At 39.0% G+C, this 27,288-nt stretch overlaps 2 protein-coding genes and 1 long non-coding RNA gene across 12 annotated transcripts in view; 2 read left to right on the forward strand and 1 right to left on the reverse strand.

Annotated features, from left to right (window-relative positions):
* The first annotated feature begins 746 nt into the window (after positions 1-746).
* On the forward strand, positions 747-1,859 carry LOC135451189 (beta-1,3-galactosyltransferase 2-like). Its single transcript, XM_064720138.1, has one exon. The coding sequence runs from the start codon at positions 747-749 to the stop codon at positions 1,857-1,859; it is 1,113 nt and encodes a 370-aa protein (XP_064576208.1).
* Positions 1,860-5,335: 3,476 nt separating this feature from the next.
* The window catches only part of KCNT2 (potassium sodium-activated channel subfamily T member 2), a 115,311-nt gene continuing 93,358 nt past the window's right edge, over positions 5,336-27,288 (reverse strand). For 3 of the 10 annotated variants that reach the window (XM_064720498.1, XM_064720492.1, XM_064720499.1), the window contains 8 exons: positions 26,044-26,155; positions 22,251-22,352; positions 19,467-19,550; positions 18,035-18,163; positions 15,648-15,668; positions 11,410-11,755; positions 9,516-9,600; positions 5,337-9,189 (listed from right to left, as the gene is read on the reverse strand). In XM_064720498.1, the coding sequence (XP_064576568.1) occupies positions 9,078-9,189; positions 9,516-9,600; positions 11,410-11,755; positions 15,648-15,668; positions 18,035-18,163; positions 19,467-19,550; positions 22,251-22,352; positions 26,044-26,155 (991 nt within the window). In that variant the 3' untranslated portion in view covers positions 5,337-9,077. Of the gene's footprint in view, positions 9,190-9,515; positions 9,601-11,409; positions 11,756-15,647; positions 15,669-18,034; positions 18,164-19,466; positions 19,551-22,250; positions 22,353-26,043; positions 26,156-27,288 lie in introns of all 10 variants that reach the window. The other 7 variants (XM_064720502.1, XM_064720501.1, XM_064720497.1 and 4 more) reach the window with 4 other exon arrangements.
* Positions 24,770-26,970, forward strand: LOC135451364 (uncharacterized). Its single transcript, XR_010441288.1, has 3 exons — positions 24,770-24,805; positions 24,930-24,968; positions 26,896-26,970. It is a non-coding gene; the product is annotated as an uncharacterized LOC135451364 (long non-coding RNA).

Consider the following 27,288-nt stretch of genomic DNA (forward strand, 5'->3'; position numbering starts at 1 on the left):
ACATTGCATCTGTTAAAAAGTTTTGGTACAAAAAAATCTGAAAAAAACATGACTTACTATACTTTTGCATGTCCCTTTCAAATACGTGTAGAGACCAGAAAAGCACTTGAACACAGTTAACTTGCCCTTCTCTGTTTAGGCAATCTTTACAGAGATAGTTGCTGGCAGGGGGCACTTCATATCCAAGTCTGTCTGCATTAATGTTTTACAGAGCCCAGACAATCACTTTCAGCCATGCTTTAAATTTTTGATTTATCATAATAGCCTCCAATGCTATGAATCCATAATCAATCATAATATTTCATTAACTCTGGATGATTCAATTATGTGACAACTTTTTGTAAAGCCTACAGGAACTTAAAATGTCTTTATATTTTACAATTATTTCAATATTTAATATAGATCTGAATAATTTCTGTTCTATCTGATGAAATTATTACTTTTAATAGTGTATTTATTTAGTTTCATTTATTTCTTACTGTTTCTATCATACTGTATTTCTCTTAGGAAGAAAAGCCTGAAAATTTAATACAGAAATTTTAAATTTTTTTTGTCTTTGATAAAAATATTTGTAATTTATTCTAAAATGAAATAATAGGACTCTTTTAATAATAAGAAACTGAAAGGAATCCTGAGGAATTAGAAGACTGAAGGCGGGTTTTATCTTTGTGTCATGGAGGAAAACAATTAGCTGCTATTGTAACAAAATATCTGCAGTTATTGTGCATCCTGTTACAGCTACCAACATGAGCTGTTGGAGTGGGTTCTTCTGTCCCACGGAATGCACCAAGAGAAGTCTTTTCCTGGTTTTCACCATCTCTTTTACAATATATTTGATTTCCTCTTTTTATACTTCTCCTCACCTTGCTGCTCGACCTAAAAGTAATGGTCTTCACATGGAAAGTGAAAAGAGTTTATTTAGAAAATTATCTATAAATTTCAAACAAATCTTAGGGAAACAAAATGGAGAACTACCACCTGAAAATGAGAAATCTGGGAATAAAGCCACGCCCACTCCAACACGGCCATTTGCATTCATTATTAACGAAGAAGAGAAGTGTAAAGATAGAACACCTTTCTTGGTATTGCTGATATCAACAACAGCAGCCGAGCTGCAGCACAGAAAAGCCATCCGGGAGAGCTGGGCGAGCGAAGCCGCGGTTCCCGGCGCGGACATTGTTCGGCTGTTCATGCTGGGCAGCGACCCCAGGGGTGACAAAGGGGACGTTCTGCTGAGAGAAAGTGAGCAGTATCATGACATCATCCAGCAGGACTTCCTGGACACTTACAACAACTTAACTCTTAAAACTCTGATGGGCATGAGCTGGGTGGCCACCTACTGCAGTGGCACGAGGTTTGCTATGAAGACAGACAGTGACGTTTTTGTCAACACGATGCACTTGATTGAAAAGCTCCTCAGGCCTCTCCCGCCTCCCACAGAGAATTATTTCACAGGCCATTTAATGACAGGGCACAGCCCTATTCGGAATAAAGCCAGTAAATGGTACATATCAGAAGAAGAATTCCCAGAAAACAAATACCACCCTTTCTGTTCAGGAACTGGCTACGTGTTTTCTGGAGACCTGGCTGCAAAAATTGTAGATGCTTCTTTAATGATTAAATTTATACATTTGGAAGATGTTTACGTAGGGTTTTGTCTTAATGCAAAGGGAGTAGAAATAGCACCATCTCCTAAATCGCTGTTTAACATACACAAGGTTCCATTTTCTCCTTGTGCGTACAATGAGTTAATTACATCTCATCACATTGAGCCACATGAGCACATACTCTATTGGGAAACACTGCAAAAGAAGAAACACACATGTCAGGAAAGAAAGGTCCATCCTGGAGCATCCTAGGAACTTGCTTTGACAATGGGCAAAGCAGCAGATGTTTTCTTAGTAGCAACAGAGCACCTGTGTAATGATAACTTTCAAGGTCCACGGACATCCTGAATCAGGTGCCTAGGTTTTGTATTAGGTTGAATTCAAAGGATTTTTCCTACATAAAGAAGCCTTTCTCTGTTGAGTGAATTCTGATTTACCTTATTTAGTTTTGGATGAAGCATCAATTAATTTTTAAAGCCAGCAAGAGACCATATCAACCCTACTGAAGAAAAAGCAAAGACAATGCAATAAAACTTGTTCTTTCATTAAAAATGAATAAGTTCATGTGTTAATTTCATACTGCTTGATGTAATTTGCCTATGTACCATTAAATGTACTCATGTGGCATTCCAGTGTGACCGAAGAAGGAAGCATACAAGATATCCTGTGCTGGGGAATTAGTGCCAGAAATGTGGGCAGAAACTGCGTCTTCAGAAAATCTAACATTAGCATTTCCCAGATCTCAGTGCCCAGAGTGGCTACTACTCTCTGTGGTTATATATACATAGAAAACCTCACACACAAGATACCACTTATTTGTTATCATGGAGATGTAATAAAAAGAGGAAAATTAAATGCAGATAGACTGACCTGTTAGTGATATATTAAATTGCATTTTAGGGCATTTGGCTGTGTACAAAATATCATCATAGTTAAGTAAAAAATAAGATGGTGCTTACTAACCTCAGAAGATAAAAGTTTCAGTCCAAATCCCTATCAGATGCACATGGAAATCAGAATGTCAATCACATGAATACCAAACACTTCAGCTGGAAGTGAAAAGTGAGTATACGTTATATGCATCCCCAATGACATTTTGTAAATGTACATGATGGTGTTTCATGAAGAAGCCCCTGAATCCTGCAGTGCAGTCTTTGTGTGCTCTGTGCAGCTCCATTCTACCCAGGACTGACAGACGGTGGGAACCTGTGGTGCAGCCACTGAACACAATGCATTTCTCCCTTACAGGAATTTGGTCTTAGACCTTTTTATTAAGGAATATTATTGCTCAGCTAATACTTACACAGGACAATTTTTCTATCTCAAATGGGCCCCTATTCATCTGGACTTTCAAGACCTTTTTGCATTTAGCTTGGGAAAGATACAGCTAGCAAGGACAACATTGCCTCAGGGCTTTCCTGGCCCTGAGGTCTCTCCATAGTTTCTGAAATGTTAAAAGTTTTACAGGAAGTTGTGTTAAAAAAATTAGCCTTTTTGGACATAATATGTTGATTACCTGATAGAAACCACGACGTCTTGTGATGCCTAGACAGGCTGGACCTGGAACAGAGACTAGACAGAACTAAAGGAATAAAGTAGGTATTTGTTAAAAGGTCCTAATGGATACACCTTGGGCAGTACAAGAGCCTGCCCAGGGCTACACCCAAAATAGACCCAAAATGGTCACAAAAATGGATGACTGGTCACGAGGCCTCTCACATTTATAAGTCTTGGTCCATTGCATATTGGGGTTGTCCAATTACAGCTTCAGGTTGTGAAGTTCCATCCTCCTTGTTGCTCTCTTCAGTTCTCCATTGTTTATACTTTTGGGCCTGAAAATTGTAATGGTTGTCCTTGATCTCAAGCTGGAATAGGATTGTTTTGTCTACCTACCTTGTGAAGAGAACTTACTGATACTTCATATGAAGCTCAGAGCTACACCCCTAGGCAGCGCAGAATCTGAAAAACATGAAAGCTAAAACTTAAGGCATCACTTGTATACCTGACAACTTTATCTAGCATTAAACCATGCAATGAGCTCAACTCTGCAGTCTGTTCCCTTTACCTGGGTGGGGAGTACCAGGTCACGCATGGTTGTGCAGTAACAACCACAAAGGTGTGCAAAACCCAACAAACTCAACCCTTGCATGTTCTCCTATTGCCTGGATGGCAATGAAGTTCTCCAGGTCATTCAGTAATTCCTGAAGATGGGGCCCAGCAGAAAAGGACTTGGAGATGCTGGCTGAGGGCAGCTGACCAAAAGCCAGCTGTGCCAAGGTAGCCAAGGATGCCAAGGGTATCCTGGCTTTTATCAGGGACAGTGTGGCCAGTGGGACCAGGGAAGGGACTGTCCCTCTGTTCCCAGTACTGGTGAGTACCTCAAATCCTGTGTCCAGCTCTGAGCCCCCCAGTCCAAGGAAGACTTTGAGACGCTGCAGTGAGTCCAGAGAAGGACAACTGAGCCTGGAAGGGCCTGGAGCACAGGTCTGAGGAGGAGCCTGGAGGGGAAAGGAGGCTCAGGGGAGACCTTATCCCATTCTACAACTGCCTGAAAGGAGGTCATAGAAAGATGGTTGGTTTCTTCTGCCAGCAACCAGAGACAGGATGAGAGGAAATGGCCTCAAGCTGCAGGGGAGATTCAGGTTGGCCATCAGCAATAATTTCCTCATAGAAAGGAGCTGTCAAGCATTTGAACAGGCTGCCCAAGGAAGTCGTGGAGTCAACATTGCTGGAGGTGTCCCAAGAAGTGACAGGACATGGCATGTGGCATTCAGTGGTGTGGTTTAGTTGGCATGGAGGTGCTTGGTGAAAGGCAGGACTAAATGATCTTGGAGGCATTTTCCAACCCTAATGATTCCATGATTGTATAAGATAAGGTAATGGAGGCTTCACCACAACCTAAAGCTGAGTGCACAAGCAGCATAATCACTAATAAGCATTAACAAAGACTTGCCAGCTGTACAAATAAAAGGCTATAAAGATACTAATTCATTGCTTTTTTTTGGAGTCTGTGGAGTCTGCCACACCACTGTACATTTATGGAAACAGTGAGAGTTTATAAATCCTAGAAGGAATAAATACCAAACCTAAAGCAATTAAAAGCTATAGACTTGCCAGCAAAATGAACCAGTTCATCAGCCAGCCCATACTGGTGAAAGGATACAAGAAATAGGAGAAGTGATCAGTAGGATCAGTAATTGGTGTGCACATGAAGTAGTACTTACTCTTTCATTTCCATGCTTTGCCTCCCAGTCTCTCTGCTGGTTGGCATGGGCCAGTTCCAAATCATAACACTTTAAAGTCTAGATTTTGTAGAAAATTTAGTTCACAGGAATGTCAAATGCTTGTTTTTTTACTTAATGAAATAGAAATATTTGCCTTCTTAGGAGGCAAATATTTATATCTTAAGCTTCTTAGGAGTTTATATTTGTGTTGAATTACCATTATTGACATCCTTGCATTGGCAGTGGAGGAAATAATTAAGTATATAACAATATTATCATTAATATTTTTAATTAGCTTCAGAAAATGAAGAGAAGCAAAATCTGGGTCATATCTTGTAACTTAATATGAATTAACTCATTTCCTGTATCACTGCAATGCATATTCTATACAAGCACAAGGAACAGAGGCTGAAATTTTGAAGTGCTACTCTTTAGACATTTATTCATTGTACATCTGTTTCAAGGTGCATAGGGTTGTCTCTAATAGAATATTAAGAATATGCAACCATATTTTATGCATATTTCTTAGTTTTATAAATTCTGCATTTATAGCACTGCCTTGAAGAAGTATTTTTATAACCTTGAGGTACAAATTTTTGTACCTGCATAGAACTGCTTCATGTTATTAATTCATTTCCAGATTTTAGTGGCTGGTTTCCATTGGATATCAAGCAGAATTCAATGCTGCAAAATCTCATGTCAGTGTTCCAAAATTACAGAATGATTACTTTCAGCCCTAATTCTCTAGAAACCAGAGAATTGTGTGTTACCTCTGCTGCACTTGATGTCATTTCAGTTTTCCTCCTTTGCTGAAGCCTAACATTTATTTGTTCTTTAGCTTTTTTTGGTGCACGGGTAAATAAAGCGGTGTAATATTCAGTAATTTGCATTTGTATACTTGTTATACTTGTTTGGAAGTTGTTAAAGTGTAGTTGTGGTACAAAGTTGTTTGTGAGAGAGAAAATATCTATGCTGGGAAATAACTGATCTTAATTACTGAGACAAAAGTTCACAACTTCAATAATTCATTTCCATTGCAAGTTTCAAAAACTCAAGAACTTCATGCTTTTTACTTTGTACCTGAATTCATGTGTGTCGTGGAATTGGAGTGAAACAGTTAATGAAACACACTGCATGCCATTGAAAGAGTTCTTGAGACTTTTTTTATTGCAGACTAGGTAACACATTTTCATAGGTTCCGGCTTTGCTGGAAATTCCCTTGAGAATGAAGCAGTTATTATCAGCTAGCGCTTCCCTGTCTGGGTCTGTGACTCGGTACCAAACTGCTTGGGCTGTGCTAAGGCAGTGCTGGGGAAGAGGGCCATCTTTGGGTTGTTGACAGAAGTGAGCCAGGAGGAAAAATACATACAGTTAATACAGAGAGAAATAATCTTTTTTTTCACAGCTCCACATTTCTCCCTCTACTGAGTGCACTGTTGCCTGCTCACACCCCTCTGTTCAACAGTCATTTGACCCTGCCCATTCTAGAACTTCATCATCCCTTCTCCAGCACTGAGCCTTGAGACTCCTGTTCCTCAGTCTGGTCTCCAGTCCAGTTAGGCTTGTGTTACATTTCTGATAATCATGATGAGAAAAAAAGTGTGTGAACATAAGATTGCCTGCAGGATGGCCATTAAAGAATCACCTCCCTGGCCACTGAGGGGACCGTGCATACTGTCTCATTCAGGGAAAATGTAGTGGTGCTTAGGCTGGTCTTGGAAGATCAAAATCCCACTAGAATGCAGTCTGTCTGTGAAGATACTCCAGAGGAAGCAAACCTGTTCTGCTTTCGACATGAAAGACAGCATTATTCTGAACAGCTGAACTTCGCGATACTTTATTCATAGGTTATTAGAACTTCTGCTTCATCAGAAGCTGTTGTTAGTTTTTACTACCTTGCTTGTCTTCCAGCAGATTTTGAAGAGAACTAAGTGTTTGGTTCACAAAGATTGCCTTGCATTCATTTTAGGGACTCCAAGTGTCTCCAGCTGTCTTTGTGTTTGCTTTAGCAAATCTTCTGAGGCTAATGAGCAATTAGAAATTCATTAAGCCTGGAGAAATACCGGGTTACATTAGATGCCACTATTCTAATCTAGCCAAGCAGCAATTCTGCTGAGTTAAGTGGGCAAATGGACACAGCTGGCTGCTTGTTTCTGCTGCTTTATGGGCTGTTAAATGGGAGGACTCAAGCCCTCACTATGGATCCTTTTGGCAGAGAGTCCTTAAATCAGTGGTGTGTGCTGTACACACACACAGGAATTCCTGTGAACTGTGACTCAGGCTAAAAGCAGTGTGCAGCTTGCCAGCTGGAGGATAGCCATGGTTCTGGAAGCCTCTCTGCCTCCTTGAGACTCCATTAGAGAAGCCTTCCGTATGCAACAACAGATCCTTCTAATAGTTTGGAATGAACATTTTTAAGAAACTTGTATTTTTTAAAAAAATATTCAACTGGAATAGAATCTTCTCCCTGAAGGTATTAAAAATAGAAAAATTATTCACACTGCCCATGCAAACTCTTCTGGGTAACTTCTATGGCAGGTCTTGGACAGGATCCTGTACCATATACTGTTTGTTTTTCTTTCTGAAAAAATGTAGACTTCAGTCTGTGCAGCTGTTTCAATTGTTTCTTTGTTTCCCACAGTGCCCATTTGAAATACTTTATCTGTGAATAAACTAGTGAATGACTCCAGTGTGGAAAAGCACCGAGCAATAATGGACTCTAAGCAGAACCACTGAATTGTTAAACCTTGCAATCATTAAAAGGAAGGCAGGAACTAAAAGCAGATTTGCTGTCATTCCTAATATGAACGTGACTTGATTTCAGTATCCGTACAACGCTGGTAAACAGGCTCACATTCAAGAGCTGCTTGCTGGGCAATCTGGTTGTAGTTTCTGTTTTAGAAATATAATGTACTTCTACCAATTAATATAGAAGAGAATATAAGCAGTTTTGACTGATTTTTTTTTTTTAAAATAGGACATCAAGAGAGTTCAGAGAATAATAATTTTTTTCCATATTAGACTACCTGCAAAATTACTTGGGTCTATATGGACACTTGTAACAGAAGGGAGTTTAAAACCTCAAGTATGTTCTTCCCTATTTGTGACAATGATTTTGGAAGATCATGGACAGATATGCTTAATTCTGTAGAAAGCTTGACCAATTTTAGTTGCTTCTTACACAAGCAGATGCTTTTGTGTCTACTTCATGCCAAAGCAGAGCTTTTAGATCCATAATGCTTTTTCACACTATGTGGAATTACATTCATTTTGTGAATGGGTTATAAATTTCTTTAATCTTCAATGAGATATGTAATTTCATATAAAAAGGTATCACTTTTGGGTAATCTGGATGACTAGGCATGTAATGTTATGGATAAACTGTAGTTCTGGCATAATCATGAAAATGTTAAGGGCTTGCTGTAGGAATCATTCCCTAGAGGGATGCTCTCACTTCTGTGTTGTAATCTACTCAGGTTTCTACAGAAAAACCCACCAAGGTTCAAAGGATTGTTTCACCTGAGCTACCCCTGTATGCAGCTTCACACAGTAACTCCCCAGTTTTTTGCCAGTGTTGGGAGAGCTGCCTGTGTGAGATGGGAGGGACTTTCCTGCAGCTGGGCTCTTCTGTCACTGAAGTGTCTCAATCTCAGCCTCTGCAGCATGACCAGGTTGTGTCATTCAGCCTGGTCTGTGTAAACCCAGGGAACAAAACCCAGGTCCTGGAGGCTAAAATGGGACTGAAACTAATCTGTGCTAATAAAAAATGGGAGATAGGCTGAGATTGAAAATAATTTCAAAGACTGAATTCTTGACACACAGAGCCTTGTTGGCAGCTTTAGGTATTAACATATTTGCTACTACAAATCAGGCATTGTCTCTCTATGGGCATCAGATAATCTGACACTGGTCAGAAGCTCAGTCACTGACATGCTGCCACCTAAATATGCTTAGGAGCATCTAAGCAAACTGTGGTAGAATCTGACATTTGTTCGTGTGGGTTAAATAGCAACAGGTTGTCATCATTCTGCTAAGCTGACAAAGTTCAACTTCCATACTGAACAGGCCACAGACCTGACAATCCCTGAAATTAGAGTTTCTAGGCACCACATTTCTGCATTTGGTCACTTACCCACTGTCATTTTGTTTCCAAAATCTGAATAAAATATACCACTCAGCTTGCAAAATGGTTAGTGGAAACAACATGTGTATAAAACTGTCTCTGAATGCTGTGGTGAGTTCCATATCAAAGTTGTGTCTCCTCCCTGGTGTCCTGTCCCACTGTATTGCAGAAGCTGTTCTTTCGGCTGGGTCCAGCATTTGGAACATAAGTCAATGGGTCGGGTCGGATCAAGTATCTACAGAAAGAAACCACAGCTGTAACTAAAACAACATGCTGCACACCAGGGTAAGTGTATACAGTTGTAATGTTGAAAAGATCTGAGCAGGACTTAGACTTTGAAGGAGCTTGGTTTGGTTCCTGTGGTAGCATTGGTTAGATTTTTTCAATTTAAAATGCAGAGTAAGAGGAGGATGACAAGTTAACAACATTATAAAAATAAGTATTATATATTTATAAGTGTATTTAAAGTATATACAGATGTAGTATAATTAGATGTTTCTTTAAATAGAAATCTACTTTTTTTTTTGCAGGTCTTGTGACTGTTTATGTGCTTTAACTTACACTATATCATTCAGCTCTAATCTTGTATCTGGAGAAGGGTTGATCAGGATGTAGGAAAGGGTGTTCTGATGATCATTCATTTCATCTAGAGGACAGGGGGAAAAAAGTACCAAGTAAATTACATTTACAAATGAATTGTGAGAAGCATTACTTCTGATATATTAATTTGATGAAAGCTCATAGACCTTCAGAAAAGTGTCTGGTGTCAGAGTGATTTCAAATAAGTTTAGCAATTTCTTTTCAACTGTACTCATATTGAAACTCCCTGACATTATCAGATTATCTTTTGAGTTATCAGCTGTAAAAACATCCTGTTTTCTAATGTTTTAAAAGTCTTCTGGTTTTTTTCAGTCATAGAATTTGAATGTAACCCAATTTCAGTGTGATTTACCAATCTGTCCGGCAGCTTAGGTAAGTTTCTGGTGAGCAGGGACTCCTGTGCTTGACTGGCATCAAGTTCAAATGATGACCAAGGTTAAATGCAGGTGTATGGCATCCTCATCCATATCCAGATATGGTCAACATAAACCTTTTTTTCCCTTTTTTCTATTTATCTAGGAAGCACTTCCCTTTTATCACATGTGCCAAGGGCTTGAAATGTGAAGGCTGTATGGTATGTCTCTTGCATTTTTAACTGTTCTCCTAATGATGGGCTGAAATGAAGACTGACAATTTTTATTTTTAAGGTAGGTCTAACCTACACTTTTGTAGCTGCCATTGCAATATATTTTTGTATCATTTTCTGTTGGCACACTCCTTGGGCTGCTGCAGTGAGACTGGTTTTAATCTTATCAGACTAAAGAGGAGAGGCAAAAGGAGAGGCAGAGCTTCGGTGTTAAATCCTCTGCAGCTTTTTAGGAAAACGTATAACTCAGAATCAGATAAATGTAATAAGTAAAGCATTTAACTATGAAGATTTTACTGCTTTGCAGATGGTATCTAATAGTCCTAAATTTGAGTAATGAAATGAATATTTACTTTTGGGTTTTAACTAGGATTTGAAAAGAAAAGTAGGAATACAACAAAGTTTTCTTGTTATAAATATTAATTAAATTTACAAAACATTTTTCTGTTTGATGAAATGTTATTGTGGCCTGTGAAATCAGTGGAAAATATTTAGGCCTGAATCTTTCTGCAGGGAGGTGTATAGAAACATGTTGTAAGAAAGCAGGCATAGAAATTATTCAGATGGGGTGTGGAATAAAGAGCCTGTATTTACAGATATAGAAATTCCTAGTGTTTCTAGGAAATCAGAACCCATAGTCCTGGGGTTTCCACCCAACATGCTACAGGGCCAAGGCTGGAGAAAGGCAACCTAGGCAGCTGTGGTGCATATGTTAAAAAGTATTACAGAGCTCTTGTCCATAGCTTAGAAAACCCCAAACCAAGCCTACAAACTAAAAAGCAACCTGAACCAGGCTTGCTGGAGAGTGATTTGATGGATAAAAATGGCATCTAAAGACCTAGTGAAACATGCTTTCTAAAAATGACTTTCATATGATAATTTGGCATTATTTTTGAAGATTGCGGGGAAAAGGCAACATCCCTCACGTATAAACAACCCCCCACCCTGACATATGAGTGAACTTCACAAGAGCCCTGTCTTCATCTTTATTTCAAGAGCTTTGTGGAAATATGGTGCAGCTGTTCAATGACTGGGGAATGTTTATAAATTCAGCATGCACATATCATCTACTAAATATAAATGTAAATGACGTGCTACCTTTTGAGCCTTCCATCTCAGCATAGGAATGGGTGAGAATTAAAAAGACTCCAAGTTACTCTTGGTAAATTAAAAAAGCAAACAACACAAACCTAAACCAACAAAACAAAAAGCACTATCGTAAACTTAGTATTTTGGTTTTGGCTCCACCATTTCTTACAAATAGTTCACCTTGCACCATGCAAATGTTGCTACTGAAGTACTGTATAGCGGTACCGTATCCTGCTGGAGAAAGGCCCAGGTGCTTCATTCTGTTCTTCACGAGTTCAGCGAGCTCCTGCCTTTCTGACCTCCTGTAGAGGTTCATTCTCTGCTGGTTGATCTTCTCAGCAGTTTTGGCAGAGTGCCTGGGCGCCCTCCTGCTCAGGCGCCGTGCCCACTGCATGCTCTTCCTCCGCAGCAGCGGGTGGTCGGACTGGTCGCTGGAGGTGGAGTTCCGGTGGTTGCCGCGGCTGCTGAACTGCTCCTTGGTGTCTTTGGTGTCCTCCCAATCCTCCACGCTGATGGAGATTTGAGACTTGAAAGGAAAAGGACAAGAGAGATGAAGGGCTGTATTAGATGGAAGCAGATTAGATGTCCTCTTTCCAACACTGCAGTTGGACATGGGGTTTGGCTGCAAAGGAGCTGAGGGGATTCAGCTCTTTGTACTTGGCAAGTGTTCCTGAACTGGGCACCCTTTACTAGACTTTGACTTTTCATGTAAAAAGCTCATTTATAACATAAATACTTTCATCAAGTGCAAAAGCAGGTTAGCAAAAGTGTTACTTTCTGGCCAGTTGCACTGTGATTCTGAGAAGAGCAAATTTAGCCTTCTAATATTGCTCTTCCCAAATCTAGGAATCAGTTCTGACTGACTTTCTCCCCAGTCTGCATATTTTCAGAAATCCAAGTTGTGTAACTGCTTTTTACATAGGTGTTGTGCCTTCATTAAGTAATGGTTCAACTTTGGCTGCATTGTTTTCAGTACTCTTTTATGACCACAAGCAGAACATGCCTGTTAACTGTGTCTCACATTCCCAGGTCTTCCTGACCTTCCAGCACACATGAAATTAGGATGCATAACCTTCAGTGTGATTCAGGACACCTCTTGTGAAAGCAGTAATTGATTCCTACCATAAGGAATGGTGATAGTACCCATGTAGAGACAAATCCTCCCCATAATTAAGAGCCAAAATCTGTTGCTCTATTACTGTGTTTTCCTTGTGCCACCAAAATAAGACCAGTGGTATGTGCATGTACAAGTACTGAAATAACACGGGTGGATGGACTACAGGTGTATTTCTAACAAAGAAAAGTTCCTAGAGAACATAAGAGGAAACATTTCAAAAGATAACTTTCGTTAAGATAAATTGTTTCAATGTGTATTTTAGATTTAATGAGTAGTTTAATTTCTGGTTTCAAAACCACTTCCTTAACAATCCTGAGTTCCTCTTGTGCTATTTGTATGTCTTTTATTGATGCTGGAATAGCAAAGTCCTTGATGGTGTCAGTAAAAGCACATTACTCAGTTACTGGTCAGAGATTTCAATGTGGTGAGTGTTTAAAATAAATACATGAAGTATAAAACAAAGATGATATAAATGAACAGTGTGAGTTTGTGTGAATCCCCTCAGACAGAATATGCTGGTAGCAATCAGTGAATAAAGGAACTTTAACAGAGGAGCTACTCAATGTCCTTTGTCCACTAACATGAAATCTGAAAGCAAGATTCTGTTGACCTAATCAGTGCTGAATACAACCTATCTGTAAGAGGCTCACCACAGATCCGTGAGGTTTCTGGGGTCCATAAAATAGTATTGATATGAGTAAGCTGAATACAGTGTGAAAGATACTTGTATTTTTAACTTTTGAACAAACTAGCTTTTATCTGGGTAAAAGAAAAAAGCAACAAGCAAACCCAATCAAACAGCAAAACAACCTAACCCCATAATTAAAAAGAACACTATAGATGTTTATCTTGTAGCACTTCAAGTAAAATCACATTTTTAATATTCTAGACTAGGATCTTGCAATAAGCCTCAAATAAAGACCAGCTAATTTATTGAGGCTCTTCAGCTTAGTCTGCAATAGAAAAGGGATTTCTGGTTGGATTTTTTTTTTTTTAAAAACAACCTGATTTTTTGAAGTTTTTTTACTGACTCCACTGAGGTTAGGGAAGAAGAGAGAACCTGGATCCCTTTGAACAGGAATGTAATTTGATTTTGGTGTTTGTCAGACTGTCATTTTGGGTTTGTGGGCATTTTACAGTAAGGACTAAGGTAGACAGAGTATATTCCATAGGAAAAGGTGCTGCTTATGGGTAGGAAGGACTATTTGGTATGAACAAATTGATATTGGTATGAACTGAGTGTAGAGGATGGTCTTGTTTTGCCTTTCTTCCTGCCTGCATTGGCAGCTTTCCTTGTCAAGCTCTTGGCAAAACAAATAACCAGACTTGCTGGCAGCAGTAAAGGCAGAGACCAATTATCATCACTACAGGAGGGTAAGTCACTTCTTGAGTCAGAGATTAAATGGGTGAGGCCAAATGAAAGAACAAATATTTTGTTTTTGTGAAATCTGTAAATCCTTAGCTTGAAGTTTTGAAACACTGGCATAGGTGAACTGAAAGCACAAAGGAAGGTGATAAAGCTAAATATTTACTTCAACAACGATGAAGGTCTTATTCTTCCTGTTGAGAACGTGCAGAATGGCTCTTTGCTGTATGCAAGAATTAGTCAACTTAAAGCAAAATCAAAGCCCAAACTCTCTTTCAAAAGCAGCACAAAAGTGTGTCTGCCAGTGACAGCTGTTAAACACACAGAAGATAAAACTCCAATGCAAAGAACTTCTGTATGTCCCCCTCTGATTTAACCAGTCTTGAACTTCATTTAAAAATACTTTCATAATTATCATTACTTTGAGGTTTGATTGTTTTCACTGAATTTCATTTTCTTGTTCCATAGCAGGTAAATCTGTTGCATGAGAAGCATAACTGATGCCACGGTGTCACTCCTGTGCCACACAGAGAAGAAACACTTGCCTTTAAACCCTTGGGTTTGTTTGTTTTTTGTTTTTAAGGGCAGGTTCCTGTCTCACATATCCCACTGTGTGCCCTGAAGGGTGTGATTGTTCACTTGTGCTGCCAGACAGCTGTGACCTACTCAGGCATGATGCTCTAATAGAATGTTTCATGCCCTAAAATCTAAACATTAGGCTGGTCAACACATGGCAGGAATGGGAATGTAATCACAGGCACACCAGTGTACATATTTGAGGTGATGGTGATTGAGATATCTGTGCTGATAACACCAAACACTGATTCACTTCAGATTTTTGCTCCCTTGCCTTGCTGCTCCCTGGGAGCTGTGTGTAAGATGTGAAATATTTGAAGGTGTAGTTTCATCTGTTCCAGCCTGAAGCAGTCACTTATTTTTTACCTTACTGCAAGTGCTATACTAACTAAATTTTACTGCTCTGCCTACCAAGAGTGCTACTTGCATCCAGGGCTCTAGAAATGCTTTTCTGCTCCAAAAGCTTTCTAAACCATTGCTAAGTACAGCCACATTTTCCTTCTGTGATAAACTTGGGGATTTTGCTCCACTAGCATTTAATGTGTTAAAGCTTAAGGCTTTCACCAGATGATCTTTTCACTGTAAAGATGATTTGCTGCCTTCAGAATTCAGCAGGAGCAGACCCAACAGGAACCAGAATTCCACAGGACACCTTTGAAATTCCCAGTCTGTCAGCTTTCAGATTTTAGCAAGCTGTTTGTGTCCAGAACAATGGACCAGCTTTAAGATCCATTTACTCAAGGATGATCCATTGCACAGTTCCATTTTCTCTGAGGATTTCACTCCCACAATTGAACCAATTGTACAGTTTCTGGCTGGGATTGAGTTACATTTCTTCATAGCAGCCTGTATGGGACTGTGTTTTGGATGTGTGATGATAATGTGTTAATAATGGGGATGTTTTCCTTACTGCTGAGTGGTGCTTACACTGAGCCAAGGCTTTTTCTGCTTCTCACCCACCCCAGCAGCAAATGGGCTGGGGAAAGCACAAGAACTTGGGAGGGAACACAGCCAGGACACCTGATCCCAAATGACCAAAGTGATATCCCTTATCCAGGCTGCTTTGCTCTGCAGGAACAGCTGCAAGAAGATGAAGGAATGAAATGCTTGATGGAGCTCTGCTTTCCTGGAGATGGCCAAACACCCCCTGCCCATCACAAGTGTGAGCAAACTCTTTGCTTTGTTTTGCTTTTACTTAAGTTATCAAACTGCCTTTACCTGAGCTCAAGAGATTTCTCCCTTTCAGCCTCCCAGTTTTCTCCCCATCCCACCTTGGGGGGAGCAAGCAAGCCAGCAGCTGTGTGAGGCTTGCCTCAACCAGGACACCCAGAAACAGGCAGACAATAAGCAAATACTTACTTGTGAAGACATTTCTCGTGACTGACAAAGGAAGGGGAAAAAGAAAACAAAACACAATTTAAACAGAAGTGAATCTAAAGAAACAAATATGGACTGTTAAACAGCAGCCACAGAAAAGCAGCCATACAGGTAATGAAAAAAGATTTCGTATATTTTTTTATATTTTTTTAGTGTAGTGGAAATGGTTTGGGTCATAGGTGTGATAGTCATTGAGAGGCTGGCTAGATTCACTTCTTATTTAGTTACTGGGTCACTAAAAACTTGCTTTATTTTTAAAGAAGTTATGAGTGTCTTTCAGTGAAGCGAGAGCTTCTCATTTGCACAGTGAGAAAGGAAGTGCCAAAGGATAAACTGTACGTATTAAATATTAATATTGGCATATTTTGTCCTCGTGACTCGAGTTACCCATGTTATTATGAGACAGCAGCCTCATAATAATAATGTGCAGTACAAATTTAGTTTCTTATTTCTGTTTAAACTCAAATTGATAATCATGTTGAAGGTTCTATGAGTTATAAACCTTCAATTTTATGGCTATAAGTTCATAGCCATAAATGGCCATCACTTATATGGCTATAAGTTCATATTCCTGAGTAAAAAGACTGAAGTACTTTTCTCTTTTTTCCATTTTAAAGATCTTACCCAATGATTTTCTTCTGGCTTAATGTATTGAAAAGCTAAAATGATAACCCATGCTAATATTTCATTAGTGAAATAAGTAAAAAAATCCTTTAACTTCAAAATAAACACTTTGCAGAAAGATTAGGGCTTTCAGCATCTCTGTGTTTGTAGGTCTCTCTCCATGAAGGCCACAGATGCAGAGCAAGATGTTGCTCTTTTGTATTCTGGGGAATAGGTAGGTGAGGGGAGATTTCCCTGCCCCTCTCTAGAGGGAGGAAAGGTTGTACAAATTCTGATTCACTAAACAAGAAACTGCACAAGTATTTGTGTGAAAATTCCACTAAAGGTCTGCATTCAAAGACTTCAGCTTAGAAAGACCAACAACTACATTTTCTTCACTTAATAAAGGAGGAGTGCCATTCTTCCACATTTGTCCAACACCTGACAATTTGAAAATTTAACTAGGAGGTTTCTCCAACCTCCCTTCCTTAATCTTCTACCTGATTTAACTCAAATGCTTTGTGAGATTACTTGTGAAAGTTGATAGGAAGTAATAGCAGAACTACTAATTCTCTTTTTGTGGACCTGAAGTTAAAGAGCCAGCCCTGAATGTGAGAATAAAGCATTGCCATGAATTTTATCTTATCCTTATTTAATGAATTCTTAAATCTAGTATGTCCTCTGTTTTGTGGAAGGCTGTTACAGACCTTTTTTTCATATTAGCAGTAAGGCTGACTACATTCTTCTCCAAGGAATGATTTTGATGGATTATGTTAAGGCTGCTATAGTTCAAAAGAGATCATTGCAGTGACAGAGTCCACTGGTTAAGCTGTAAAAGCCACCTGCAGAGAAAGTGATGGTCCACAAAGAGATATTCCCATGAGCTGGGTGGGATTTTGCACAGCTTTTTTATCATCCTTTTATAAAACTAACTTCAGCTGAATGTACTTCCTCAAGAGCAAATCTTGTCATTAAGCATTATATGCCTGAATTTTTTCTAATATTTTTCTGAAATATGGAAAATATAAATTACCTATCTTGGAAATTAGTTTAAACTATGTCTGAGTATTTCAAAAGAAAGGAGAGACTTATTGCTCACTGTTGCATTTGAAAGCCATGGCTTAATAAGATGGCAGTACTAATGGTCATGTAAACACATGGATAATACATGACAGAAATCAAAGCTGCCCAAACAAAAGAAGTATGTTAAATAGTCAGGAAAAAGTATTTTTGCCATTTTTTATAAACAGAGACATGGAGAAATGTACACATTTATGTGGCAAACACAGAAATACATATATAAAATATTATCACTGTTCGGCAGCTAAATTTAGAGAGATCTCACAGTACTTTGAATAACACTAACTAGAAATGAGCAACAAGAGAGTGAATTAGAAGGTCACATGAGCATGAAATGCCACCTGTTTTGAGACATGGACCCATTGTTGGTACAAGGGCCAGAGGGCCTGGTGCAGGGTTTGGTACAAACCCTGCTGGTGCTGAGCACAGCGAGGAGAGAGCAGAGCCCACTCCTGAGCCATGCCCAGTGGCCCCTTGGCTCCCATCCATCCATCCATCCATCCATCCATCCATCCATCCATCCATCCATCCATCCATCCCCAGGAGGGGAGCACAGGAACCAAAGGCCAGGTGTGCCCTGGGCCCTGCTGGAGCCTGGGCTCAGCCTGGGTTGTGTGACCAGCCAGGTGTCAGCAGAGGCTCGTGCACTCTGCAGTCAGATATGGAAAGCAGGGTGAGTGACCCACCTCAGATGTTGTGAGCTTCTGGGATTCTGTCCTGTAGACTCCAATTGGAATGTCTCCTGTAGAGGAACAAAGCTTCTGGTACAGTCTGGCATATGTCCTAATCCACAGATCCTCTTCTGTGATTTTCATCTGAGCAAATAGTAACAGGAGGGAGGAATTTTAACTCTTGAGGGTTTATCATTTGTTCACTCTGCAACTCATGGAAAAAAAAAAAAAAACCCAAAACTAAACACTAGCTGGTAATTATCCCATTGTAGTGTTGCACTTTTGCTCTACAACAAATCTGTAACTTCTATTGAGTTTGTCAGACAGGTTCTTTTGCTTTCTCCCTGTTTAGAAGACATTGTAGTGGAAGCAGTTTTGCATTATGAACTTCTGGTCTTGGTTTAAGATTACTTAAAATTTACATGGCAGCCTTCACCCAGTGTCTATTTTTGACTAAAATATAAATGAATAAACTGAATATTGTCAGCAGTAAGGAACTGGTGTGGACAGACTGAAGTGCATGAGCATTTTGAATTTTGTCCACCAGACTGAGGGCTGAAGGGAGGGGAGGAAGTAATACACTAAGCATAAGTGGCACAGAAGTCTTACGTGAAGCTCACTTACTTCATTACAAGCTTCGTTTTGAGATGTATGAGTTTGTTTTTAGAGATTCAATTGTAGTTTCAAGTGTTCTTACATTCACTGTAATGAAGCTTAATGATTGGCCAAAAAATATGTTATTTTTATTTAAACAACTTTTCTAAACCATCATTGATACCTTCCTGCCATTCTTTATAGATGGCCACAAAGCAACTTGTAAATAACTCAACTTGTAATGATCTGTTTGCTACACAGAGTATAGTGGGTGTGGGAGGAAACAGAAAAGTGGGGTTTATTTTAGTAAAAATTACTTCTGTTGTGTTTTTATTTGTGTACATACACAGTAAATTGCATTGGGGAATATTGACACATATAATAACTAGATGACTTTTGAATTCCAACTCCTAGTCATTTAATACAGCTGATCTTTATGTAAAAATTACTCATGGCCTTTATTGTCCATAGGAATGGAGACTGGGAGATAGTCCTGGTCAGGCTGCACAATACAGGTTCCTGGCTGTTATATACTTAATTTTTACACTGGTTGCTAAACTGCCATTGCTATTTCATATAAAATGCACTATTTCTGTGTTTTCCTGACTTTCCAATTTTCTGCTGAATAAAATGCATTGCGTTTTCTCAGGGAGATGTTTTTTGCTATGGAACTAAAAATGAGTATGTTTTCTGTTTAATTGCCTTGTCTTCTCCCTGATGAAAAAGGAAACAGATGGCCTTCCTTGAACTTTCACAAAAGGAAATGCCATACAAAGAAAGTTGAAGTATTTTGCAGACAGTACAGAATCTTCTCTGGTACTCTGTACTGATTGGGTTTTTTTTAATAACTTACAGAACAAAGAAACCCAGATCCTGGTGTGGTGTCAAGTCCCAGCAGAAGTCTTGTGATAGAAATCATATAATCTTTCACAAATGACTGCAAGATATTTTAACAGGAGAGACAGAAAAGAAAGAAAAAAGCTTTAATGAACAGAGGAGTAGGCAACCATTTGCACTGTGTATGACTTTCAAAGTAATTATACATCTGTGTTTACAGTCTATCTCTTTAAGTATCTTAATCACTGTAGGAATACCAATCCCTTTCTTTTGGCTGAATTTACTTATACAAAGGAAGTTTTCCTAAATTTCCTAAAGGAATGCACAAGATTCAGCAGACTAAGGCATAACAAGGCACAGGAAAAGCAAAGAAGGATGTGTCAGTGGAGTGAGGTGTTAGCCCTACGAGGTGTGAAATTATAATGAACTCTTCAGTGCAAAAGAAACGCTGGCAGATGTTAGATGGCTCTGCAGTCCTCAGTGGGTCCCTCTGAGGTGACACTGCTATTATTTTATTCAAATGAATAATCTGAAGGATTTTTAAGTGTTGATATGCCTTGTTGCTCTGCTAAAAGGTGTTGCTATTGGTCAAAAGGTAGAAATTAAGTTTAGTGTAGAAGCGTAGACTAAGACCAGGAATGGACCTTACAGCAGCTAAAATCACAAATATTTCTCCTCCTGGGTTGGGCTGCTGGAATAAGAGGGGTCCATGGGGGTGCTCTTCTAGCTGTGGCTGAGCTGTTCTTTGCCACCTGTACTCACTCAGGTGTAGCAGGGCAGCACTGCAGCCCTTGGAACGCAGCACACACCGTAACTCTGCTGGCCTCATGCAAATACACAGCTAACCAGGAAGTTTTCACAAAGAAATACCCCACAAACGTATTACAGAAATCCTTTAGAGCTATAGAATCTGGATCTGTTCAAACTCAGAAGCTAGATGGATTTCATTTCATACATAGTGATTCAACTATTTTAATTTTTTCACTGGTAGTCTCCAGTTGTGATGGGCTAAATGCCAAGGAGCATCTCAAATAAAATTTGTTTTCAAATTAAACATATTTATTATCTTGGCAGCATCATTTCTGCCATAAAATTTTCATTAGATTAACAAGTTTTTCACCAGCATTTGCAAGACCAAGTTTTTCAGTTTTCAGTCACTGTCCTAAAGATAATTCAAAGGCTTTTCTTTCAGCCTTTGGGAAGGACAGAGCTGAACCCTGACATTTCCCATGTCATTTGCTCTGTTTCTTGCAGAAGAAAAAGACAGAAAATGGGACTATGAAAAAGAACAAAGAGCTGCTGTTTTAGAATTTCTAACTTGGAGTAAGAAAGATAATTCTAGAAAAATGACAGTTCACCTATGAGCAGTAGCAGTTCAAAGGAAGGACAGGTGGAATTAAAGTGACAATGAGCATGTGAGGCTTTTTGTTTTAAACACTTTCTGGTGAATGGTGTTACTCTGTCAAGTCGTTGCATGATTATTCATGTCTAAGAGCAAATATAAAATATTGAAGTCACTTATGTGCTGGCAGGAGCTGTTGATGATTAACAGATCATATATATAGTCTTTGGTATATTTACTATATTATTTACTATATTTCTTTTTTAATATTGTGGTATGTGATACTGATATTCTGGGGCATGATTATGAAGATGTTTTATATGCAAATACATTTATTTCTAGAACCTTAAAATACGTATGCCCATATACATGACTGGTTTTTATATTAATGGCTTCTTGAGAAAAGTTTAGCTCCAGGAATTTTTCTATTTATGTTGGATTTGCCTTCAGGAAATAGATTTGGAAGTAGAATTGCAATGAAAGAACACCTTTCATGCACCAAATTACCAAGTAAATTCATTTCCCTGCAAGGATGTTTTCCACCTGAGAACTAAAGCTCCACAGGCTATCCCCAGGTAGAGGCAAGGCAGGAGGCTGCTCAGGTGAGCAGATGATGTGGGCCATGGTGGTGTTCCTGCTGGTGCTGTGTGCCTTGATCCTGGCAGGGTGGTGCTGGGGGTTGCTCCTTGGGCGTCCTGCTGAGTCCCAGGGTGCAGAAGTGTGAGCACTGCTGAAGAGTGAGCAATATTGGCCTATTTTCCACCGTGAAACTAGCAACTACTGACTCCATTTGCCCTGACTGTATTTTCTGATTTTTTTATCTTCAACTCTCTGAAGCTGTGCTCTTCTCTGATTCTCACTGTCATCACTCCTTCCTGGATTCTGAGCCACATGGTTGAATTGCTGCCTTTTCTTCCCCCACTGTCTCTTTGTAACCACTGAATGCATTCCTTGCAAGGGCAACCATGGCTTACTTCACAGTGTAATGACAGGGCCTCTGCAGCTCTAGTCAACATGAGTGAGAGGACACTATGAAGTAATTGAGGTCTTTATCAGCAAATGCAGGAGACTAATAAATTACATATTAAAGTACTTCTGTTCCTTTCTGTTAGGGACATGATGTGTGGGAATGGGCACTGCGTTTTTTATTGCAGAGTACAAGCCTTATTATTCTATATAATCTGTAATTTATGTAGGCCTTATCAAAGCTATTTGACTGTGGAGAGATACATTAACAGTATCAAATTATCTAACACCAGATTTTGTGCAGTCAGGATGATTTTGGGATTGAAAACTGAACTAACATTTCAAGCATGCTCCATTGTCTTTTGCCATTGATTGCTTCCAGTATAGACACACTTTTTTGGATCCTATGGCAGCAAATAGGGTCATCTAGCAATTAAGCACAATAAAATGGATGGCAATACTTGTGTTAAGTCACATTACTGTTCATAGTACCTGATAAAGCAGTGTGTCCAACATGCTGATGCTGAAAACCCTGCCAGCAGCAAAGGGCAGTCGAAACATAAATGCCAGATTAGATCCCTTCTCCCGCTCTTTCTGTTAAGGAATTAAAACACAGAAAACATTTTTAATGCTGGTTTTGGAAGGACTGTAACAAAAACATGAAATAGATATTATCCTGAAAGAAGTCAAAAGTGTAAAAGCCTTTTATTCTCAACATAGTTTCTTCCAACAAGTATGCAGCATCTTTGTTCACAGGTGCAGTTTTTCAGGTTGAAAGACATTGATCAATGTATATGTTTCAGTCATCATATCTCAAACTGCATGGGCATATTCCACCCATTCAGTTTGAAAAGATGGAGGGATATCAGCTGTGCTTAGCTCCTGTTAACCTGCTCCAATTCCTTGGTGCTGACAATGGACTGCCATGGTGGTCCAGGACATCTAGGAACAGGAAACAGAGCCAGGATCTGGTACAGAAGGGCAGGAATGGCACAGGGGTCAATCAGTGCCCTGGTGCTGCTGGCCAGACCTTTTCTGGTACTGACCAGGATGCCATTGGCCTTGTGGCCACCTGGACACAGCCTGGCTCAGGCTGTCAACCAGCACCCCCATCCTTGAGCAGCTTTCCAGCCACTCTGCCCCATCCTGCAGTGCAGAGGTGATGGTGACCCAAGGGCAGGACCTGGCCCTTGGCCTTGCTGACCCTCATACAACTGGACCAGGCTCGTTTAGTTTCCTTCCATCTCTTCTACAGCCTTGCTTTTCCTTTATTCTTGCTTCAAAGAGGTCTGTGAGAAATATAATCATATTTTCTAGGAAAGAACAAATAAATTTTCTAGTGTTGATATGGAACAACTTCCTAAAAACCTGTCAGTTCAACAGTCAAATTTGCGTGCTAATTGCTAGCACAATTTTAGAATTTATGTAAATTGTTAGAAATCTATGTGAAATAAGACAGGAATAATAAGAGGTACCAATCTCTTTTTGTAACTCATATGTCATTATTGTTTTTTATTACTTAAGGTTAATTCAGATCTGCTTAATACCTGAATTATATTAAAGAAAAGAAAATGGAGATAGGAAACAGAAGGCTCCATCCTGAAGTTAAAAAAGCAGCCTGGCTGTGTGCAAATGACTGCAAATATACTGGGCCATCCCAGATAGATTTCTGCTCCCCTAATATCTGTGTGCTTATCCCTGTGAAAGATACAAAATCACAGGATTGAGTTTGATCAAAAGATATAGGAACTTGTTATTTCAAAATGATCACTTACAGCTTTAGAATTTTTATCAGTAACACCTGCAATGTTTACTTGGAAAAAAACCATAGCAAACTGAAGTCTGAATCCTATCCAAAACACTACAAACCCTTTCTTTCAAGAAAGAGGGAGTGGTTACCTCAGTTTTCTTCTTATGCAAGACAAATGGAGAACACAGATGTCAAGTTTAGTGTGGGTGTTTTGTTTTTCCTTTCCTCTGTTGTATAAAGGCTTTCTCCTATGTCAGTGCTGAGTTTACTGTCAGATTTATTTATCTCTAAAATAAGAAAAGTTGCAGCTGCAACAGCAGATGGACATCTGATTTGTCTATCTGTCTTCTGCAGCCCATTAGGTTGAAAAGCCAATTTTGCAAATGTGTTTCACTGCTACCTCAAGGCAACTTGCCTGATATTCTCAGTCTTTCTGAAAATGAGGCGCTTAATGCAGAAATAACAAGCAACTGTATGTCTGACTGCTTTAGGTAATTTTTACTGGAGTTTTTAATTGCCTTTCATCTTGCATGAGGGAGTTCTGAAAGATCAAATGAACTACAGCACCACCTGTGAAGTTCTCCCTGCAAATGTTAAGATGAAGTGACTGGGAAATATTAACACCAGGCAACTGCAAGAGCAATGAAGAAAATGTTCTTTCTTTAAGATAATTTATCTACCTCCGTTTCAGCAGAGCATAGTTTGGATAGGAAGTTTATTAAATGTTCAGCTTCCAACCTATCCTCACAACTTTTGCACAATAAATTAATAAGATAGTCAAGAAGTTAAAATATTTTTAAGTATTTCCAGAATATTTGCTTGAAAAATTAAGGAGCCTATGTAAAGAAAGAAAGAACTGAGATAAAAATCCTGGTTTCACTGCCTTGAAGTAGACAGCCCACAGAGAATTCCAGAATCCAACTGGAATCGGATTAAGGGAATATGTTAACAAATAATTTCAAATTATACATAGTCATAGTACAGCAAGACATTGAGCTTGGTTGAACACAGTGTTGAAGGCCCCAGCCAGCTGCTGGCCCTTGCTGCACTGAGAGAACTGGCAATGCAGATTCCAGCCAGTTGTACCTTATCCTTCATGGATTTACCACAGAGGGAGGAACTACAGGAGCCACAGGGACAAACCTTAAAGGGTAGTGGAAGGGGCATTATCCCAGCAAAGCTGAGCCTCCTTCCTCAAACAGCTCCTCTCTAACTTCTGTCTGGTTTCCTCCAGAGCTCTCCATGTCTCTGTCAGAACACCACCTAAACACAAGATCAAGCCTTCATGCTGCTACAGGTAAAGATAACAAGTCACTAAAGGCCACCCAGATATTTACATCTTGTGTAAATATGTACATATAAGTGTGATATTCAACCAAGTAAAATATTTACTTCCCGTCCTTATCCTGTCATCCACACAGGCTGAATTTTGGCAGCATTCAAGAAACTGGACTGGGAAGGTAAGTTTCTTTGGAAAGGCTCTTTTCATGAAGCATATATTAAAATTACCAACATAAATATTGTACAGTAAATAGTGAACTCTGAATTCCCCAAAATTTAGGAAATTTATGGCACACCTAGGAAATGGAAATTATATGTTCGATGGTAATGATTTTGGCATGAATTCAAATTCACCAAGATATGTAAGATATCTGAGGTGCACCAGCTGAGAGGGTACATAAGGAAATCCAGCAATCATAGTGATTGATAGACTGATAGGGGAAAAGAAAAGAATGCAGTGAAGGATTTCTGCCCTTGAAGACTGTCACAGTGACATTATTTGTCTCTCACAAACTCAGAATATGGTGGGTAGGTCAGATCACCAGGGAAAATTTGTGAGAAAGAGGATTGTGCTTGAGCTTAGAGAGTTAAACAGATGCACAGTATTACTTCCTATGCTCCACCTGTTTTAAGTAACAGTATTTTGAACAAGCAGATTATATTTATCTCCATACAGCCACAGCTCCACAATTTGAAAATGTCAAATATACATGTAGACTATGAAGGTTTTATCTAACATTTAAGTAGTGTCACTGTCCCTCTCATTCTGACAGAGAACAATTACTGTTCTCAAACTGTCCCATTAATGCGAATATCTCCCACAGATACACAGAAATGTGTACAGAAGACACAATTATAGTGCCTTTAAAATGAAGAGGAATTAAAAAATACATTATAATAAAAGCTGTACGTTTTAAGCATTTAGTCAGTTACAAGATGTTCCATGTTAATTGCCTGTGTCAGCCTCTTGGACAACAACATTAGCTCTAAATATTTAATTATCCAAAAATATTTCATTTTCCTTGAGCAAATTCCACCAGAGAGTTGGTTGATTAATATTATGTTGTAAAATGATTAAATCAAATCAAACTTTATTATTAAATGAGGGTAGAAATTTGAAAAAAAATTATCTTTTGCAGTTGTTCTACAACCATAAATCACTGTTTCCACTTATTTTGAAATCTTTGTTACAAAATCAGAAAAAGTAATAAAAACATAACATTTAAACTGAGGGTAGGGGTGGAGAAATCTTACCTTTTCCAGTTTGGACAGAGCAAGAGAATAGCAGTCTTTGGCTCTGAACTGCATGAATCTCATGTTGGCTGGGTGAGTTAGCTCTGTGATAATGCTCAGGCTGGAGAACAACCTGCATTTTAAAATAATGTCATGGTTATACTTCTAATTATAACAGTTCACAAATGTAAGGCTCTACACAAAGCTGCAGCTTGTGCTCGTGTCCATGTTTTAAATGAAATCCCTGAACCTGTGGTGGGTCTGGGCCCAGTGAATTGCTGGTCCAACAACACATTCTCTGTGAATGTACCAAGAAGCACACACTGAGCTCACAAAATACTTAAATGCTAGAAAAAAACCAACTTCATTTCATTATTTTTTATTTCATAGTTGGTACAATATCACAAATCTGAAGGGAACAACAAAAAATGCAAAACTTTAAAGCTTGTACTTAGTACCTGGTTGCATGTAAAGTATGACTGATTTTATGTACCCTTTCCAGTTGATTTTTCTTTCTTGAGGTCTGTTTGTATGCTGTGACTACAGTCTGAGCAATATAGATGAAAATTGACACTTGTGGGAGGTGCTGAGAAAATGTATGTTTATGTATACTTATGTTCTCACTTTGAAATATTTACATATACAGAGTATTTATAACTTAACACCAATTCAGCCTTCCAGTAACTAAAAGCAGCGAAGAGAGCTCTGCTGTGAACTGGCTCAATTACACAGATCTCCAAGCAGCAGACTCAAGAGCCCCTTCCTAGCACTCAGGGCTCCAAGAAACAGATAGAAAATCATAGTTTACACTATTTATATACTAAACAAGTTGGAATAGAACAATATATTATTATTAAACTCTTTCCTCTGCAGATTGTGTCAGAAAATGAGATGTGCATTTGTAGCCTCTTTTGCTGACCCTGGGGCCACTTATCTACACTGAGAAATAGGTAATTGTAATACTAATTACATCATTGATGTGGCTTCTGTCTCCCTTTCCAGGAAAGCAGCATTTGGTGAGTTAGTGTCAAATGGAATTCAGTGCACCCTTTTGCCAGTCTTGTCCTTTTCCCTCACTTTTGCAGGGAGAAACATCTCTGAAATGGCAATTCAAGCAAAGCCTAAATGAAGGAAATGTATATCCAGACTGTTTGCCAATATGTGTTAATTCCACATTGTATTTGAAAACTAACACTACAGAATTCAGCGTTAGGAGTAATAGGAAATTAAAAGCTGATCTCATGATAAAATATACACAGCAGGAAA

Source organism: Zonotrichia leucophrys, chromosome 8 (genome assembly GCF_028769735.1).
Source record: "Zonotrichia leucophrys gambelii isolate GWCS_2022_RI chromosome 8, RI_Zleu_2.0, whole genome shotgun sequence".
NCBI classification, from domain to species: domain Eukaryota; kingdom Metazoa; phylum Chordata; class Aves; order Passeriformes; family Passerellidae; genus Zonotrichia; species Zonotrichia leucophrys.